Source organism: Pseudochaenichthys georgianus, chromosome 8, assembly GCF_902827115.2.
Source record: "Pseudochaenichthys georgianus chromosome 8, fPseGeo1.2, whole genome shotgun sequence".
Lineage (NCBI taxonomy): Eukaryota > Metazoa > Chordata > Actinopteri > Perciformes > Channichthyidae > Pseudochaenichthys > Pseudochaenichthys georgianus.
The window spans coordinates 10,688,008-10,707,952 of record NC_047510.2 but is presented as its reverse complement, the minus strand read 5'-3'; the positions used below and the strand labels follow the sequence as shown (position 1 = coordinate 10,707,952).

The 19,945-nt window shown below is 40.9% G+C and overlaps 2 protein-coding genes and 1 long non-coding RNA gene across 3 annotated transcripts; 2 read left to right on the top strand and 1 right to left on the bottom strand.

Annotated features, from left to right (window-relative positions):
* The first annotated feature begins 1,256 nt into the window (after positions 1–1,256).
* On the top strand, positions 1,257–8,559 carry rnf25 (ring finger protein 25). Its single transcript, XM_034090156.1, has 10 exons — positions 1,257–1,818; positions 2,063–2,134; positions 2,472–2,568; positions 5,589–5,656; positions 5,757–5,826; positions 5,936–6,007; positions 6,240–6,386; positions 6,465–6,554; positions 6,737–6,874; positions 7,689–8,559. Exons 1-10 carry the CDS (start codon positions 1,802–1,804, stop codon positions 8,313–8,315), a joined length of 1,398 nt encoding a protein of 465 aa, XP_033946047.1. The 5' UTR covers positions 1,257–1,801; the 3' UTR covers positions 8,316–8,559.
* A 798-nt stretch (positions 8,560–9,357) lies between these two features.
* Positions 9,358–10,228, bottom strand: LOC139434307 (uncharacterized). The gene is made up of 3 exons (XR_011643668.1): positions 10,187–10,228; positions 10,055–10,095; positions 9,358–9,417 (listed from the first exon to the last, which is right to left on the bottom strand). It is a non-coding gene; the product is annotated as an uncharacterized lncRNA (long non-coding RNA).
* A 1,702-nt stretch (positions 10,229–11,930) lies between these two features.
* kat8 (K(lysine) acetyltransferase 8) lies at positions 11,931–18,873 on the top strand. Its single transcript, XM_034090040.2, has 11 exons — positions 11,931–12,527; positions 13,007–13,081; positions 13,287–13,465; positions 15,061–15,114; positions 15,266–15,430; positions 15,819–15,908; positions 16,105–16,245; positions 16,506–16,599; positions 16,901–17,051; positions 17,619–17,773; positions 17,956–18,873. Exons 1-11 carry the CDS (start codon positions 12,203–12,205, stop codon positions 18,018–18,020), a joined length of 1,494 nt encoding a protein of 497 aa, XP_033945931.1. The 5' UTR covers positions 11,931–12,202; the 3' UTR covers positions 18,021–18,873.
* The last annotated feature ends 1,072 nt before the right edge of the window (positions 18,874–19,945 follow it).

Below are 19,945 nucleotides of genomic sequence, written 5' to 3'. Positions count from 1 at the left end.
AGTCCATCTTATCCATCTAGTCCACAAATGACATCACCCATCTCTTAAGAGAGCTTAAGGCGACCTGTGCAGCGAAACATTTCAGGCAATATTTCTCTATACTAAGAGCCACTGCTGCTGTTATCGTATGTAGGAAGAATAAAAACATACCATGCGGTCCAGCTGGAGTTTCATCTGCTCCTGATCACTGTCCCTCTTTCTGAGTCCGACATCACATCTTCATTCCTCACATTCATTTCTTCTTTTTCACTAATGTCTTCATCTCCTCCTGGCCTTCTCCTGCTCTGACCCATGGTCTCTCCAGTGTATTCCCTTTTCTCTTTCTATTCATCCTGATCACTTCTCAGATATATCTTTTTTGTTGTCGTTGAATCACTCCAGCTCCTCTGGCATGAAAGAGTCTCGATGTCAAAAGCACTGGTACAAATGATTGTATTACCTTACACGTTAGGGCCATGTAGCTAATAGCTATAGCTAATAGGCTATAGTAAATATCAAATCAGAAAGTATTTATCAAACGTGACGCACACAGGCAGCTGTGTTTAGACTGTTTACTTTGTAACACCCAGTTTGACGGTAAAAGGTGCAACCTGGTTTAATTTATGCAGCCTGGTTGCTATGATGTGTGAGAGTAATTTATGTGGATTTTATAGTTTTTAATATTTTGTTTCAAGCAAAACTGGTCCAAGGGGGAATGCTGCCAGGGGAAACTGATCCTTCTTTGGTTGCTGGGACAGCTCGGTCGCTCCTGAGTGTCACTGTCCGAGTGAACGCCACTCCGCAGTGCTACGTTTTTGAGGGGCCTAAGATTATATTTCAAATGATTCACTTTTAATTAATGTATTTCTTGTTTCGTTACTTGAGAAGCTTGTGGACATAGTGTAAGTTTGCTTCTACAAGTACAGTTTTAGGGACACAAAAGTTAGGGGGGCAGCTGGGGGGAATCTACAGTGGGGGATCAGCTGTCCCCCCTTGCCCCCCCTGAGAGAGACAGATGTGTATATGTGTAAATGAGTATTGCAGGTGTTATTAGTGGTGTATCCAACATCTATCATACAGTATGTTAAAGTGGTTAAAGAAAATACTTAAGTTTTGAGCACCTTAGTGCCAAATAACAATAATAAAGTATTCATATTTTTTATTAACAAAGCTATCACTTTCCAAAACAAAGTTGTGAAGTGTTTTACAAGATGAACATTTTAATGGTAGACAAACAATGAATGATGAAAACTATTCAAAAGATTTATTCCCACAAAATGGATCACTGTATGAATGTGTCAGCACATGGGTCAAAACCATAGGTCAATTTTACACACATTCCAACATTTACTCAATGATGAACAAACTAAAATGATAGGACTCATAATGATGTCATATAATATAATGAGTCATAATGTCATTTTAAAGACATTATGACTCATAATTATTATCAGTATTGTTATTAGTTATTTGTATTATGCAGTTCTTACTGTGCCCACTAGAGGGCAATGGAAATCAGCACATGTCCCTTCCATGGTCACTTGACATCAAGTCAGTCATAACAACACGCTGGTACTTCCGGTGAACGCATTCAAATACAAGTTTTATAATTTAGGCCCAAGTATGTATGATTCACCCTTTCCCTTAATAAATGGGAATGTTACGTTTAAATCAGACCTAAAATGATCCAGTAAATGTCTAGTTACGTGATTTATTTAAAACGGTAACAAGAGCTTGCCGTGACACTTTTGTTTTGAAAGAACCGTGTGCTATATCAAGGTTTTAGCAGCTGCAGCTAGCTCAAACAGCGACAAACCTCATCATGGCAGCCGAGTGCGAGTGAGTTAGTTTACAGCATGTATTTCCTCTTTTTACCATCAAACACATTTCATGACATTCAATACAATTGATATCCGGTTTACTTATTTAGTGACGGTTTAACATCAGAGGAAATGTAGCAGTTCTGCTCTGGCTATATGGTTAACTAGCAACCAGCTAACGCTAGCATAATGTGTCAACCTGTTATAAAACAGGACAGAATGGCATCAATACAAGTTAAACATTATATGTCTCTTCTCCGCAGTGTTTTGTCTGAAATCGAGGTGCTGCAGTCCATCTATCTGGATGAACTGCTGGTCAACAGGAAAGAAGAAGGGTGAGACAAAAATGAGCTAAAATGACATCAAGCTTTAGCTTTAAGACATGTTGTTAGTGATTTACAGTACGAGACAGTGGTGCAAGTTTATTTACTCAAGAACTGTAATCAAGTACAGATTTTGAAGTACTTATACATGAGTATTCCAATTTCATGAAACGTTATACTACAATACTGGATAACTTTAGTTTCTAGTTACATTAAAATGCACATTATTACATCATATCAAGTGTATCGTCCTTAATTGGGCCATTCTGCATAATGATTGCTGCCTTTTTGGCTTCAGAGTGTATCTGTGTTTAGAGAGTGTTGTTGAAGCTGCAGCTGTGTCCTGCAGGTGCTGGGAGGTGAGCCTGGTCCTGTACCCGTCCACAGCGGAGGACTCTGTCTCACAGTTTGTCCGCCTCACCCTGACTCTGACCCTGGATCAGCAGGTACATCATTTATGATCTTATCCTGCTACTGGACTGTGTTTACAGTATGTCGGTCTCTGTGTTGTGATGAGGTTTATTGATACAACACTGCTCACATTTCTCTCCACGGCTCACATTAATAAGGTGTCTGCTATGTACCTGTAAGGATACAATCAACTGAAAACACCACAGTCCTGCGTTCCAAAACATACCAGTATTCTATTTAGTTGCCACGCTGACGAATAAAATATAAAATAAAAGTGACAAATATCCGATTTTTTTATTCTGACATAGTGCTTAGTCCTAACATTGCACCTTTAACTTCAAAGAGCCTGTGACAGCAATGAAATATTGGGCTACTAGTCATCTCGAACCGTCAGTTTCAAAAAAAAGGTGCAATACCGTTCCGATAAATATCAATAATTTCGAACATCACGGGGAAATTCCTTCGACTCATTTTTAAGTTTTGGGGGAAGCCGGAAGTGACGTCAATGTGGGAACGCTTCACTGTGCGGCGAGAGAGCCAAACACGGACATAAGAGGCTTCTCAATACTCAAATTACCCCTCCTCGACTCCTCGGTCCTCCGGTAGTGACCCGGAAATGAATTTCAGCGCGCCATGTTGAAGGACATCTAATTTCTCTAAATGCACACAGAGGATCGAGCGTCGAGAAGGCTCTCTGGAGGAGCTCTAACCGAGGATACACTGATGGTTCCTCCACGGCTCCTCCGTGGATGCATTTCCGGGAACGGTGGAGGCGTGACGCACGGCCGGACTTATCTCAGCCAATGACAGCTCTGCATGCATCCCCTGGATATTATTTTATAAACTGTTTTCATCGCGTCGCGATGTTTCCAGAGAGAACAGCCGTGAGGTCCGTGCAGAAAGCAGAGCAGTGTGTAGAATGTATATCACTCAGTATAACAGGCCTACTCTCTTTATTTGCTTTAGTTTAGTAGATATCTACAAAAAAAGAGTCGATATTTTTCTAAGACAGTTTAGTGCTTCACATAATAAAATACACAACGGCTGTAGCTTGATTATGCTTTAGGAGCTGTAGGTGTGTGTGGTACAGTGTGTAGGTGTGTGTGTGGTACAGTGTGTAGGTGTGTGTTGTACAGTGCGTAGATGCGGCGGACAGACGGGTCTCAGTTGGTTTGGTGTCCTTACTTTTAATACTTGTAAATACAACCTTTGGCCCGTCATTTCAATTCCCCATTTCAGCGACCATAGAGAGGGGGGAGGGGGGGTATATATCCAGTCTCTGATTGTGTTATTTGTGTGTCTGCATCTGTAGCCTGTTATTGTCTCATTATACCGCACTCTCAATGAATGCAAAGCAAATATGTGGGGGAACAATGTTCAGCTGATCTAACAGAGATTATAAAATACAGCTCTCTGACAAAACACTCGACAGCTGATGCAGCTGTTGTAATAATGAACAGACGTCGCTTTAATATGAGAGGAGTTCTCATTTCTTTAAATGTCTGCTGCTTCCCCTCCTCTCTCCTCGGTCCTCCGCTCGCATCTCCTGTGGGCGGGACTAAGTCTCGAGGATAGGAGTCGAGGAGGGGAAATTTAAGAATTGAGAAGCCTCTATAGTGTGTTGTCATGCGTAGAAATGGTGAATTACTGAGATTAGGCACGTTAATAATGTTTTAATGAAGTTGACTACAGTATATTCATATTTGTCAGTGCTTTCATGTCAATTCGGCGAATTTAAACATAAATGATCGTGGTGAAGATGATGATTAAATTAGGATTAAAATTGGAGCTGCTTAATTTCCTCCCGTCAGATGTGATATAAAAACAAATCGATTATTTTTGTAGTTGTAAACTCAAGTGGATGAAACTACATTTATTAGTGCTTTCATGTCAATTCGGTGAACATATGATACATTAAATGATCGTGAGAATGATGATTTAAAAATCGTTTGTTTGAGCCGGTCTGCATTTCCTGATGAGAAAACAAACCGATGCTTTTTGTAGTAGTACACAAACGTGGATTAAACGTGTGGTTTTTTTACCACAATGTTGGGAAATTAATGGATAAAATGCACGGATTATGATTATGATTATTATTCCCACTCCGATCGGGACACTAGGTCCACCGTTTCCCCGCAGCGAGGCTCCCCCTGTTGACAGTTTACGTGGGCTGGGCTGGGTGCAGTGGCGGACTGGCCATTGGGACGAATCCCGATGGGCCGGTACCGAAGTGGGCCGGTCGGATAAGTCACTAGCACATCCCCCACTCCCCCCGTTGACAATTTACTAGCGGTACCGAAGTGGGCTGGTCGAGAGTCCCGGGATGATTTGTAGTCCCATTCCACCACTGGCTACATGACCGTATGATCGCCCATATTGACACACCTCATTCCTAAACTTCTAACAGATACAACATAAACTGATCCTTCAGCCTCATATGAGCTCTCAGACACGTTCAACATTAAACTGTGATCGCTGTCATCGCTTGCTGCTGTGTGCGCCATCGTGCGTTTGCATGCAGATGCTGGGATCCTGGACGGTGCAGCTGGAGCGCTGTGCCCGCAATGACGTCACACATCATTTGGCGGGACTTGAAGAATCCCCGAGAAGATCCAGAAAATTGTCAACATTGAAGGCAGATTAATGGTTATCAAAGTACAAATATCCAAAATCAGTTCAGTAACGGTTTTCAAGGGGACGATATGTACTCAAATTGATGGGTTTGGATGATGGGGGAAACTCGTGTCACAGGCTCTTTAATATGGGACCTGATGCTGTAGGACATCCAGGTATTTTTGGCATACTACATTTGACATACTATTTATTGGGAAATACTAATTTTTTTTTAGTAGTATGTATGGGTATTGGAACTCAGGGTATAGTCCCGTTTGTATGCATACTGCCTGCAACCGTACATACTTTTTAGGGCAGTAGCAGTATATACTAATAGAAAAGGTATGGAATGCTGCCATAGTGCTATAACACCACCTGTAAAGCTCAACACACTGATGGACATAATTACATTTTGACTCTCTTCCCTGTTTTGTGTGCTTAGTATCCCTCGTCTTCTCCAGCAATCTCCATTCGTAACCCTCGGGGGCTTTCTGATGACAAGATCAGTAGGTAATAAAGTGCGATTGAACTCTATTATCACTACTTTCTGCTCGGAAATGTTTCTTTTGGAGTGTAAAACTCTATAAGCATGTGCCACCTTTTCTTTTAGTGTCCAAAAGTGTCTTCAGTTGGAGGCTCAGTCCTGTCTGGGTTCACCCGTGCTGTATCAGCTCATTGAGGTCACTATATATAGTGCTTTTTATTTAATTCATACATAATGGTAATAGTGAGAAGTACCGCTGCTTGAAGTCAAGTTTCTAACTTTTCTCCTTTTTTTCTCTCCTATAGAAAGCTAAAGAAATCTTGACTGAAAGCAATATTCCTCATGGAAACTGTGTCATTTGCCTCTATGGCTTTAAGGTACATCATCATCATCATCATCAACAACATCAATCCCTATAACATTTTGTCTATCACTATAATTCATTTTAGTTAATAGAATAATGTATATATAATAAATACAAAAGAATTCCAATTAGAAATGTTGAAAAGGAAAGTATATTTCTTAAGCAACTTCTTGTAAGCAGAAATGTTCCTAAAATCTGCCTCTGCAAACCCATTTAATGTTTCTATGTGCACTGGATGTCTCCAGGAGGGAGAGACGTTCTCCAAGACGAGCTGCTACCACTACTTCCACTCCCACTGCCTCGGCCGCTACGCCAGCCACGCAGAGAGTGAGCTCCAGCAGAGGGAGCGTGAGTTAGAGGAGGACAAGACCCGAGACCACACCCAGCGTCAGGTGAGAGGAGCTCCGGCCAAACAAACCTTTTTGTGTCTCTCTTTTATAAGTGATTTCATTTTCTGACTCCCCTCACAGGAGCTGACTGTGGTGTGTCCGGTGTGTAGAGAGCCGCTGTCGTACGACGTGGAGCAGCTTCTGTCCTCGCCTGCTCCCCAGCTGCCCGAGGTAACATAGTGCACCTTATGTACTTGTATCGATGGGAATATTTATTATTTTATGTTGCATCATCTAATTGAATAAATAGTTCATTATTGCGGCTCATAGCTTAATTTCACAATCTCACCACTTTGGAAGTCGTTTCCAAAGTCAGTAATAACCATTGAAAGTCTTTTGTTTTTCTCACTCAGCTGGACGAAGTGGTGATTGGTTCAAAATGTCAGCAGAAGTGGTGCAAGCTGCAGAAGCTTCTGGAGAGGCAGCGGTCTAAAGGGGGGATCATTGACCCGGAGGTGGAATCAAATCGATTTCTCATCCATACCAACGAGGTGAGAATGAATCTGAAATGATATGGCCACACATTGACAGGCTGCAGCTCATAAAACACGTCGCATTAAAATGTTCCATGATTCCTTCTCTTAATTGCATCAGACGTATTTGGATTTCTGGGTTCAGATACAGGCTGCAGTGTTCTGCTCTTATATATAACACACGTTTAGAATGTATTTTTTTCCTCAGTAACTATTTCTCGAAAATACAAAATATTGTGTTTCAAAAAAAATCTCAACTTGCGTAAAAAAAGCAATATTGTAACTATTTATACAGAAAAAATTGATAAAGTACTAAAAACTGAAAGAAAGAAATAGACTGCAAAATGCGTCTGATTATTTTTTGTATTTTCGACATGCAGCAACACACACACACGGAGGCCATGGCGGAGAGAACGCGCTCCGAGATGTGGTTAAACTTTACCCGTCTCGATGCTCGTTGCCTAAAGTGCAATAAGAGTTTAGCATGTATTTGTCGAAACATTTAGCAAAAGTGCTCCACATCCAGACGGAGGAATGCACCGGGCGCCAGCTAAAATCTTGCCTAGGGCAGCAAATTGGTCAGGGCCGGCCCTGAATACACATACTATACAGAGATGCTGTATGAGAAACCAATGTGAGTTTGGAAAATTGCACAATATACATCTATTCTAGTAGACCTCAACAATGGAATTATGATCAGTAGAAATGGCCATGACATGGGACCTTTAATGTTTTATTTAGTTGAAATTTATTATTTGAGGACATCTTACATTTGAGTTTTATGCCTCATTTTATACAAAAAGATTAACATGACGCCTGTAAACTCCCACAGGCTCCACCTGCTGCTGAAAACGAAAACCTCGACCCAGACGCCTCCCCCACCCCCCCGGCACCCTCTGCTTCTAAGGTTCCCTCTTATGAAACTGGTTTCAGAGCGGACCACTCTGTTCCTGGACTCTCCCACTGCAGGGGCGCTCAGGCTCCGAGGCGGGGGCCGAGGAGAGGAGGCCGGTTCCGACCGCAACATCACCGGAGAGCGGCCCCCGTCACGGAGCACCTGCACAAACTGTCTCTGTCCTGCCACGAGGGGCCGATTAAAGCTCAGGGTAACCAACACATGCAAGAGAATGCAGAATTCTGTCAGTCTAAGACAGGCAGGGTGGTCCCGGCAGAGACCCCGATGTCTGGGGAGGGTCCCCCACTGTACCAGGCAGCCTTGGACACTGGATGCCCAAAAGAAGCTGCAGGCGGGCGGGGTCACCGTGGAAGGAGAAGAGCTCCTCACTGGGGGGACTCGGACCCAACCACCGGGCGCTACCAGTGGGACGGGCGGGCTTCAAGAAGCAGGGGAGGACCCAACAACCTGTACGACAGAGGTGGGGGGCCCCGCCGGGGTCACGTCAGGGGCTTCCAGCACAATGTGGTGGAGAGAGAGAGGGCGAGGGAGGAGGTTCTATGACAAAGGGCAACAGGAGGGCCAGTGAACAAATGTGCGTGTGCCTCCATTTTCAGTCTGCGTAAATTAAAGCCCTGCACCAGAAACGACTGGCTTAGTTTCCTTTCCTCCCGTACATTGCCGTTAACCCGCTCTATGGTTTGTACTGACATGCACACTAATATCAGATACAGATTGTTGTTGCTTTTCGTTGTGGTGCTATTTGACTTGAAAGAACTGCAGATTAAATGTTCTGTGTGTCACATTGCATCTGTGTTCCCTGTCCTTTTTTTTATGAAGGGTTAGTTCAGTTACAGACATTTGCAGCTTAATATATTGTTTGATTGACAATAATATTGCAAATTCAGGTAACTGTATTGTTGCAGGAAATATGATCCTATGGTACATACAGTGCCTGGTTTATACCTCAAGTTACTGTTGTTTCTGGAGGTGAACATTCAAATGCGTGTTAAATAAAATAAAACCAACACTAAGTAAAATGGCTAAATTAGCTCCACCTGGGTCTTCTGCTATTCCCCCACGAAAACAAATAGATTTCCTGTATTCTGGTGCATTTGGTTTGATACTTTTATGTGGCTATACTAGCATGAGGAAAATGATGGGTACATTTTGTAATTTCATCCAGTAGTAAAGAAAGGAAACATATTTGATTATTAATTCAGAGCCGTCTTTGAATTAATAAAAAGCAGTTTAAATGCCCATTTTGTGTACATTTATATACAACAATAAATATTTGTGATTGCATTGAGAGATATTGTTGTGGAGAGTCATTTATATATAAATCGCAAAATACATTTGTGAATCCTTCTGTGAGCATTTATTAATATTGAGACTGATCTGACCCCATACTGATATTAAGTTCACCTAGGAATGGTATCATTGACTTAAATGTTCAAATAAATGTTGCTCTTCCGTCTATATTGGTCATATGATGCCCCTTGACTGAAATGTTTCCTGTTCAATATCCCCACTGATTTCCTTAAAATTCTGGGATGAGTCCACATCACAATTGACTCTAAACTGTCATTTCCCTTTCATCACTCACCTCAGCAATGGATCTCTCTCCACTGTCCCTGTGTTCTGCCTCTGACTCACTCTCAAGCGCCTAGATGTCAAGAGAGGTGGTGAAGTGATCACTATGTATTGAGCAGTATACTCTTTCACATTGAATCATAACAAGTCATACTGAATGTAAATACAACTGACTCTAAAGTAAGTCCCAGTCTGTGACATTGGACATTTTGAAGACTCAAAGTCCCAAGCAGTAGGTAGAATATTAGCTAGTCTATGTAATGTGCACAGAAAATAAATAGTTAACTGAATACTGGGATGGAAATTGCCTATAAGCACTCAGTAAAACATAAACACACACAAAAAGCTTCTGAATGATAAGAAGTATAATTAAAACATAATGCACATTACCATTTTGAGAGAGAGTACCGAAGTTAAAGAAAATAATCTCTTATCGAACTGAGGCTCCAGTAAAACACACTGACTGCGTCTCTACAGTAGGCTACATCATGGTGTTTACATGAGCACAGAGAGATCGGGTTATTCATGTTCCCTGTTTACATGGTAAATACTAGTAACCTGGCATTTCGATGCCTTTTCTCATCTAAACTATTCATTATTTGTATCTCTCTATCATGACATACAGACGAAACTCCTCTCCAGAAGTGAGACGATTTTGCCCCCGCCGCCATCACTTTTAACTGATTAACTGCTGACAGCTGAAGACTTACTTTCCTCTTCTTGTAAAACAATGTTCTTATGTCCATGTTGTCTGGGGGAGAAAACATATCAAACCAAGAGATCGTCAGCTTTGATTTTCGCTGTATTAACCATTTCCTGAACACTTGGTGTGTGTGCCTTACCTCCGCTACCGGCATCGCTTCATACAACGAACATATCTGAGCTGTCCAACTATGACAACACTCCTTGAACATGCGCGCGCTATGTGAGAATCTGCCTTGGTACAAAGTAGCAGTGAAAACATGGTACGGAGTTTCATTGATTTGGGCATTCTCTCAATAAGCAAGTGGAATGGATTTGATAGTGAAGCACTGACACAGCGCTCTACAAAGCTATAGGTCCTGCAGCACGCGGAATGGGGCGTGGTCAGATGTGGGCGGGGCTGGACGTCCGATGGGCGGGGTGTATGGATATCCTAATGAGACAAACAGCATCATCTGCTGGACAACTACAATAAGTAGCCTACAAATACAACTCTGCACTCGACTAAATATAATTTAAAAACTAAATATAAAAACGTCATACTAATTAAATGCATCAATGTATTTAAATATACCTTTTTATACCACATGTGCAATGTGGTATACAAAGTCATATTTTCTATATTAGTGTATTTAAGTTCATTATTTAATATTTGTTTTAATTGATTATTCATTTAGTCACTTCTGTGCATACTCATATCTAGTCCATATATTTCAAATGATACATTGCACTGCATTTCATAGAATGATAGAAAAAGCATTTATTATTTACAACATTTATCATATAACAGAACAATCATTAAGATAATAGAACCGAAAAAGCAAATACAGTAAATATAAAAACCAAACCAAGTATATAAAAAGAAAATCTATACAACAGTGAAAGGCTTTGCTGATGGAAACATTCAACGCACTCTTCAAAACAGGCATGAACTTTAAAGTTGTCTTTATCAATGCACTGCTCAAAAAACATTAAATAGTCCGACTCAAATTTGAACCTGAACATAAATGGATCCATCCTGTCTTCCCAGCTGTCTTCGTCCCGCAGGTTGCAGAGAACAGAACCTTAAAACTGAACATAATTGCTGTGCTTAAAAACCTCAATGTTTCCATTTGGCTTTCATCACGGAAGCCAGTGCCATTTAGGGAATCTAAAAAAAAGATCTCCCTTTCTTGTGGCTTCATTATCTACAAAATAGTTACCACAGCAAATAGAACACACAATTACAAAATTTGAGCTGAAATACTTATCTTAATTTTGAAATTACAGTAACAGTATAAGAAGATGTTGTACTTTATTGATGAAATTAATAATATTTTGTGTTTAGCTTGAAATACAGATAAGTACATTTATATCACTGACATATATTGTCCAATGCCCTGGGCGCCACACAGGAACCAGAATCCTCCGGAAATCGTCTGCTTTATCCTTGTGAGAGATGGTAAAATGAATATAGGCCTACATTCAGGGATTTTCATATGATTCCAGAAAATATAATAATGATAATACGCATAACTACCGGGAGATGCTGTTCAGGATTCTGCAACATAGCCTAGGTATAAACCAAGTGTGAACGACATAGCTGTTTGCCGAGAACACTTTGATGCCCTGTAAAACAGTTCATATTTCAGTCCAGAAAAGATTATAAACAGAAGGGGATACATTTATATTGGAAAAGGTATGCCACTTCACTACCAGCTCCGGGCGCATTACCGCCATCTACTGATGTGTAATGTGGACTCACAAGGCGGGGTCGGACATCCAACCCCGCCTTTTATCCGACCCCGCCACATTCCGCGTTCCGCGGCGAGGAACAAAGTGCGGCGAGTGGATAGTCCGATTCACGGACTTTCCAAATGGTAAAAGTGGGGGGGTCTAAACTAATCATTTCAAAAAGTGGGGGGGACTTGTTCCACCCTCATATAATGGCTGCGACGCCCATGGGTTCAATATATCTTTAAACAACATGGTGCTGCTAAGATTCATGTGAAATGTAGTTGTTTGGGAGAGGCGGAAACTGAACTACGTAATGATGAAGCTCGCAGCGACGCCATCTTGGCAGTTTCTTTTGTTATTGTAGAGCAGCCCCTGAGAATACTCTGCGCAGGAGAGAAGGATCGCAGCGGCGTGTTGTTGTTTTCAAAACGGCTAAGGTTATGACTGGCGGGACCGACTTTATCAAAAGCTACACGAATAACACGGACTCAGAGCCTGTAATGGATGTAGACATGGATTCTAGTCATATGGAGAGTGAGCGGGGTGAAATGGACAGTGGTATCCCGGCTGCGTGCTCTTCAAACGGCAGTGGCGGGGAGGAGGATGAGGCGGAGGCGGAGGCCATTGGCCGTCTGAGGGAAGCCGGGGGATCGAGTATTCACTACACCCCGGAAGGTGGTGGGGTGTTCTGCTGCGGCAGGGAGCAGGAGGTGTCGGTCGAGATTGGAGAAACGTATTTATGTCAACGAGCCGACAAGACATGGCGTGAGTGATGTCTCTTTTCAGTTAGCGGGTTAACGTTAGAAGCGTGCACTCTGCTTGTGTTTTAGGCCAAATTCACACCAAATTAAATTGAAATGTTGCGCAAAGTCTTATTGATTCTTGTGACAGTCAGACGTTACTGTGATATTTTTAATTTACAGCAGAGCAGCGGGGCTTTCTTGAACATTCGTCATGGGTTATAAAACCATAACAGTGCAAACAGCAGGCGTGCTAATAAAATTGTATTTCTAATGGATTAAATAGAATAACGTTTCAGTTTGAGTGATTATGAGATTGCCGAATTGTATTATAGACCAACACATAACATGTCACTTTATCATTTGAGATAGTAATAAGTGGGTATGCAAAAAAGTCAAGGCGCAGACAAATGAATGGAGTTTGGCGAGTCGTGATATTCAGCAGTTGCAAAGCTTATTATTTGTACCTGACACCAGTCTCATTGGATCTTTCTCACTTTCCAGATACAGCAGAGGTTATTCAGTCCCGACTGAATGAACAGGAGGGAAGGGAGGAGTTCTATGTCCACTATGTAGGATGTAAGTACATGAAATGATGATTATAATCATGAATGCAATGCACATTTAACACCTTAATATCTGCTACATCGTCAATGTTTATTTGCTAATGCTCCATTGTCATTTCGCTTCCTTTGTATACCCTTTTCTTATTTGACCATACAAACTTTCTCCCCCTACCCACTACTCTGACAATGACCATGATGATCTTTTCTTTGGCATGCAGTCAACAGACGGCTAGATGAATGGGTGCTAAAGGGCCGCCTGGCACTCACCAAGCAGGTGAAGGATGCAGTGAGGAAGAGCACAGAGATCGGAGCTGTTGGGGATTTGGGTGAACAGCCTGAAAGGAAAATCACTCGCAACCAGAAGCGCAAGCATGATGAGATCAACCATGTACAGAAGGTACGGGTGTTTTCCGTTATGTCTGTTATATTTCATGCTGCTTTTCTAAATGGTAGATATTAGGGGTGTAACGGTTCACAAACATTTCGGTTCGGTACGTACCTCGGTTTTTAGGTCAGGGTTCGGTTCGGTACGTTTTCGGTACAGCAGAAAAAATTATCACAAAACATAATTATTATTAAACTGTGAATAATGTATTCACTCAAATAAATACAAAATATAATAAAATAAACATTAAGGTGCAGCATTTCGATGAACTGAAATAATCTGTATTTGAACTTTACTGTACTAGTTGCAAATGTATTATCTTTTCAATTTACACACGGCATCTATTGCACGTCTGTCCGTCCTGGGAGAGGGATCCCTCCTCTGTTGCTCTCCCTGAGGTTTCTCCCATTTTCCCTTTAAACTGGGTTTTCTTTGGAAGTTTTTCCTTGTACGATGTGAGGGTCTAAGGACAGAGGGTGTCGTATTGTCATACTGATATTCTGTACACACTGTGAAGACCACTGAGACAAATGTAACATTTGTGATATTGGGCTATATAAATAAACATTGATTGATGATTGATTGATTGATTGATTGATTGATAGTACTCACAAAACACAACATATTAGTTTTGGGTTTTTAATTATTATTAAACTATGAATATTCACTCTAATAAATATAAAATATAATAAAATAAACATTAAGGTGCAGCTTTTCGATGAACTGAAATAATCTGTAGTTGTACTGTACTAGTACCTAAGCAGCCAGTTTGACATTAGGACTTGCTTGTCATTTCATGTTTTTTTAAAGAAAGATGAACTTGTCCACATTGCTTGCCGAAAGGGCAGATCTGCTGGCACTAACAATGTCTCCTGCTGTGGAGAACACCCTCTCGCTAGGGACAGAGGTAGTAGCAGATACAGCCAGGTAGCGCTTTGCTAACATGGCAACATAAGGATATTTGCCGTTTGTAATAGCTTTGGCTCGGTCTGAAGTTTTTGCGAGTGGTGGAGGCTTAAATGCTAGTGGGAGTTGGGTTTGCACTTCAGTCTTTTGGTACCGGTGATATTCACGTTCGGGTGATGCCTTTTCAAATGAGTGTGCAAGTTTGATGTATCGCCAGCCGCGTAACCAATGTTAGTTGAACAATGCCGACAAACAGCTTTGGTTCGGTCCACCTGTCTTTGTCCGTCATCCTTGTACGTAACTGCGAAACCAAAATGTTCCCAAACCGGAGACTTCAATGATGCTGGAGGATTTTCGAGCTCAACTTTATCTGCGTTCGCCATTTCGACAGTTCCACAAATTACTGACTACATTTGAACGCATCCCTCTGACCAGCTCGTCCAATGAAATGACTTGCTCGCTCTATGACGCGTTGAACACAATGGGAGCAAATTACTCTGAATGCTGCGACGCAGCACCTGAGATTACTTCCAAGAAGTTGTTCACGTTCTCAATTTTTTTACGTTTAACGTTATATTCGTTCGGTACACTTCGGTACACACGTGTACCGAACCGAAGGGCCCGTACCGAATAATTTCGGTACGGGTACGTGTACCGTTACACCCCTAGTAGATATGTATCTAATAGTGATTTATTTGCAGACGTACGCTGAGATGGACCCAACAACAGCTGCGCTTGAGAAGGAGCATGAGGCGGTAAGTTTCTGTTATTAAAGACTAGAAATACAGTAAGCAAATAACCTTGGTCTGCTTCTCTACATTATTTACATTATTTGGCTTGTGTAATTGTTGTTTGTGATTTAAGTTATTGTTCCTCACTGTACTCAATGGCATGTCTCTCCCTCAGATCACCAAAGTGAAATATGTGGATAAGATCCAGATAGGAAACTTTGAGATTGACGCCTGGTACTTTTCGCCGTTTCCAGAGGACTACGGCAAGCAGCCCAAGCTGTGGATCTGCGAGTATTGCCTTAAATACATGAAGTTCGAGAAGACCTTCAGACATCACCTTGTACGTGCAGCTTACCCCTCGCTTTATGATCCTGGGAATGGTTGATTTTTTGCAAACAAAAGCCCCTATCTTTGAAATAGTCGGGAATATTGTACTTGCCAATGTATCTGTAGCTCCAATTTCCTCTATCCAAGTCTTAAGGATAGAGATATAACTTGTGAAACAAAATGTATTTTTCTTCTAAATGAACAGTCATAGTAAATGTGCTGCAGAATGTCTTGAATTTTAACTCAAACTGAAAAAAACCGGGAAATGTGTTTTTCTTTGACACACATTTTCCCACCTGTGAAGCAACATTTGATAATGTTTTGTACCAAGGTTAAAAAATAGCAGTGATTAAGTGACGACCTGACTGCAAGAGGTTTGAACTTTATGACTGTCTTCTCAGTCCCATTGTCAGTGGAAGCAGCCTTCAGGCAAAGAAATCTACAGAAGAAGCAACATATCGGTGTATGAAGTGGATGGGCGGGACCACAAGGTGAGTCCAACTGGAGGCTTTAGCAACACCTGAATATGAATTAATGCTTAATAATGGTCTCTGTGTCAATTCTGTGTTTCTCGTGGAATAAAACTAGACAGATATTTATTTTAGGAATCAGTTTATTCTGTAAGAAATACTTTTTTTTGTGATGGTGTTGATCATCGTATGATTCATTGTTGGTCTCTGTTTGCAGATCTACTGTCAAAATCTTTGTCTTCTAGCAAAACTATTCCTCGACCACAAGACGCTTTATTTTGACGTAGAGCCCTTCATCTTCTACATTCTCACTGAAGTCAACAAACAGGGAGCGCACATCGTCGGCTACTTCTCCAAAGTACGTTTTATTTTTGTTAACTGGTGTCCGATCTCGCTTGTATGCACCATGTGGAGTTTTATTTCTTAGCCACAGTTGTGTTTATATACCATGTTTCTTAATAATAGGCAATGTATGTATCTCTGTGGCAGTGTTGCATGCATTTCTCTACTTACAAAACATTTTAAAAGTGTCTAAATCTCAATGTTTGACTAACAATAGTGGTGGGGAGCATCTCCTACTGAAATAATTAACAACTGTTTGCCTTGTTGTCTTTCCAGGAGAAAGAGTCTCCAGATGGGAATAATGTGGCGTGTATTCTCACACTGCCGCCGTACCAACGCAGAGGCTACGGGAAGTTCCTCATAGCCTTCAGTAAGTGAGAGACCATGACTGCAGCTAATATGTTTTTGAACAGCTAATGATGGAACATATTATTTAAAAAAAATGCAGTTAATTAGGTCTTTTCATTATAGATTAGCCTATACACTCCCTAAAATTATATATATGCAGTTTACCTTCAATTTAATATTTTCTTTGTTAATGATCGCAGCCAAAAACGAGCGTTATTTTAGCGTGATGTTTATCTTTTATTTTATTTCATTCTAAAATGTGGAAACTTTCACAAAACCCAATTTCTTGTCTTAACACTGAGTTGTTGCTGCTGTGTGTGCAGGTTATGAGCTGTCTAAGCTGGAGAGTGCAGTGGGTTCTCCAGAGAAGCCTCTGTCTGACCTGGGGAAGCTGAGCTACAGGAGTTACTGGTCCTGGGTCCTGCTGGAGATCCTGAGGGACTTTAGAGGAACGCTGTCCATCAAGGACCTCAGGTAGAGAGTCATATCTGTTTTTCACAAGTAGAATATTGAACATATTCATGAAACAACTGCAGCACTGACTATGTTTTTTGCCCTGTTTCTGTCAGTCTGTTCACATTTTCTTTTCCATTAACCAGTCTTTAAACACTGCCAGAGTATTATGGTGTTCCAGTTAGTGTTTACTTCCTGTCTGTCTCCTGCTGATTTTTCTGTTGTCCAGCTCTTTCTCTCATTTAACGTGTCTTGCTTTTTCTTCAAAACATGTTTTCTTTACTGGGGACAGTTCAAGCATGTATTCAAAGTTTTGTGCTTTCAAAAAATCGGAATATTCACGAGATATTCCAAAATTCATTGATAGGATTGGACATAGTCCTATGATTAGATTGTTATTAACAGTGGTCTGCTATATAGCAAGGGCATACTGTACAATGTCAAAAATAAGCCAATGGCAATCAACCTTTCAACTAAGCCGTGTAATACTGTACGATAACAAGATCCATTACCATCAGACACCAAGCCATTTTTCTTATCTGATTTTGATGCTCATATCAGACCCTCCTCCCTCTCCTTGTCCCTCAGCCAGATGACCAGCATCACGCAGAGTGACATAATCAGCACGCTGCAGTCGCTCAATATGGTGAAATACTGGAAAGGTCAGCACGTTATCTGTGTGACGCCCAAACTGGTAGAGGAGCACCTGAAGAGCGCCCAGTACAAAAAACCACCAATCACAGGTAGGTCCAGACATTTCATATTAGGCATTGCAATTCTTTTATTCCCTTAATTCGACCTTCATTCTGACTGAAACAATAATACCAAAATGTTTAGGTTTTAAAACCAGAAAAAGATGGATGGTTTCTTCCTAGCTTTGTGTCTTATGAAAATGTTTCTCTTTTGTGTGTTGTCTCTTCCACAGTTGACACTATGTGTTTGAAGTGGGCGCCCCCAAAAAATAAACAAGTCAAGCTGTCCAAGAAGTGAGAAGCCGAGCCAGTGATATCGATCTGTTTTTATATCATCCTTAAATGGCAAAATAACCTGCTGTTATGAACACCCTTGTGTATATAGTCATTGCTAGCATCTGTCAGTATTTTCTTAAAATATGTATAAAAAATGGCAAGTGTCCTGATTCCTTCTTTTCCTGTGTACAAACAGGTTATACCTTTCTTTAAATTCTAAAATCTTCTTTTTAGGGCTGTCAAGTTAACGCGCAAAAAAATAAATAACGCCACTAATTATTTTAAAGCGATTAAAGCATGTGTATTTTTTGTCCTCGGCCGCCCCGTAGTTTCAGAGCGCATCGAGTTTAAAATACCATCTACAAGCTGATGCTGAAAGCCCCGCTCCTGCCATCTGCTTGCGGCAGACCACACTTCCACGCTCACCGGCAGGCACCGATTGGCCATCGGGAGGACCGGGAGGGTGTGTGTATGTGTGGCGCGAGCGAGAGAGAGACCTTACGAGTATTGTTGTTAGTGCAGCTAGCTAGCACCAGATGCTAACGGATATAAGGAGCTGTTTCAATGAAAACAGAGGAGCAACATTTCGCCGACAACTGTGCTGAGCACTTGACTTTATGCAGGAAGCCAGACAGTGGGACATTGTACGAAAAGTCAGCACACTCAGCACGGGTAATGTGCGCAACATGATTGCAGCTCCCGTTCGAGCATATGCCTCCATCACGCGCGTGCACGCACACACACTGTATTGTATTATTGAATGAGAGGTTCCAGGTTGAATTGAGGCGAATATTTGTAATGTTCAGAGGTTGTTGTGTTTAATATTCATGAGAATATTTGTCATTGTTCAAATGATAATAAACATTTGCATAAAGCATATTTGTCCACTCATATGTTAAGAGTGTTAAAAACTTGAAAAATATTCCTCTAAGGTGCATTTAGAACAGATACAAGATGTGCGATTAACTATGGACAATCATGCGATTAAATATTTTTAATCGACTGACAGCCCTACTTCTTTTCCTTATTGACTTTTTTACGATGCATTTTTTACATTTACTTAATTTGTAAGTATCTAGCTTGTAATCAACATTTGTTATTTATTTTTTACACTTGTTTTATTTCCTTTCATAAAATGCAATCGACAACAAATTGGACTGTTTGACACAACCAACATTACATTTAATTTAGCTGACGCTTTTATCCAAAGTGACTTACAATAAGTGCATTCGACCAAGAAGATACAAACTTGAACCAACACAGGCATACATTTCTTAGGGGAAATTGCCAACATTTATTTTTACTATTTATTATCCCATTCTAAAAGTCAACATCACCTATTTTGTATTTATACTATTGAAAACAAATCTGAAACATCACCACACTCAACACGTTTCTGTAAAGAATGTTCTTAACATTATTTGTAGAGTATAAAAAAGGGCTAATATACAATAAAGAGATGTGTCATCATACTTGTCTAGTGTAGTAATACAATGCTGCATTAATTTGAGGTCATTGGGTCAAATGACATTAAAATTATTGAGGTGTGTCCTATTGTCCAGTTTACCAAAAAATGGCCGTTTCTCAATCTCGATGATACTGGCTTCCAAGCCAATATTTCAAGGATCCTACGTCATCGAGTGCCCCGAAGTACTGTTTCAATCTTCAGCATACTTGGAATTCCACCGAGGCATAGGTAGACTTCGCGTCCTTAAAATCCCCACAATAACAGTCCTTCGGCGGCACTCGATGACGTAGCATCCTTAAAATATTGGCTTGGAAGCCAGTATCCTCGAGATTGAGAAACGGCCAGAGTCACTGGGTCACAAGACATGGAAGCCATTAAAAAATAGAAGACTAATAGAAAAACAGCTGCATTTTAAATAGCAATATTCACATATAATAAAAAGAGTCCTAAAGTCCAAATACAATATCTGGTATGAAGTT

Bases quoted from the DNA above. Each gene is read 5' to 3' on its own strand.
- kat8 (XM_034090040.2), top strand. From the start codon at position 12,203: ATGACTGGCGGGACCGACTTTATCAAAAGCTACACGAATAACACGGAC. The intron at 16,600-16,900 runs GTAAGTGAGAGA...CTGTGTGTGCAG, and splicing joins GAAGTTCCTCATAGCCTTCA to GTTATGAGCTGTCTAAGCTG. The intron at 17,774-17,955 runs GTAGGTCCAGAC...TCTCTTCCACAG, and splicing joins CAAAAAACCACCAATCACAG to TTGACACTATGTGTTTGAAG.
- rnf25 (XM_034090156.1), top strand. The intron at 5,827-5,935 runs GTCACTATATAT...TCTCTCCTATAG, and splicing joins TGCTGTATCAGCTCATTGAG to AAAGCTAAAGAAATCTTGAC. The intron at 6,555-6,736 runs GTAACATAGTGC...TTTCTCACTCAG, and splicing joins CTGCTCCCCAGCTGCCCGAG to CTGGACGAAGTGGTGATTGG.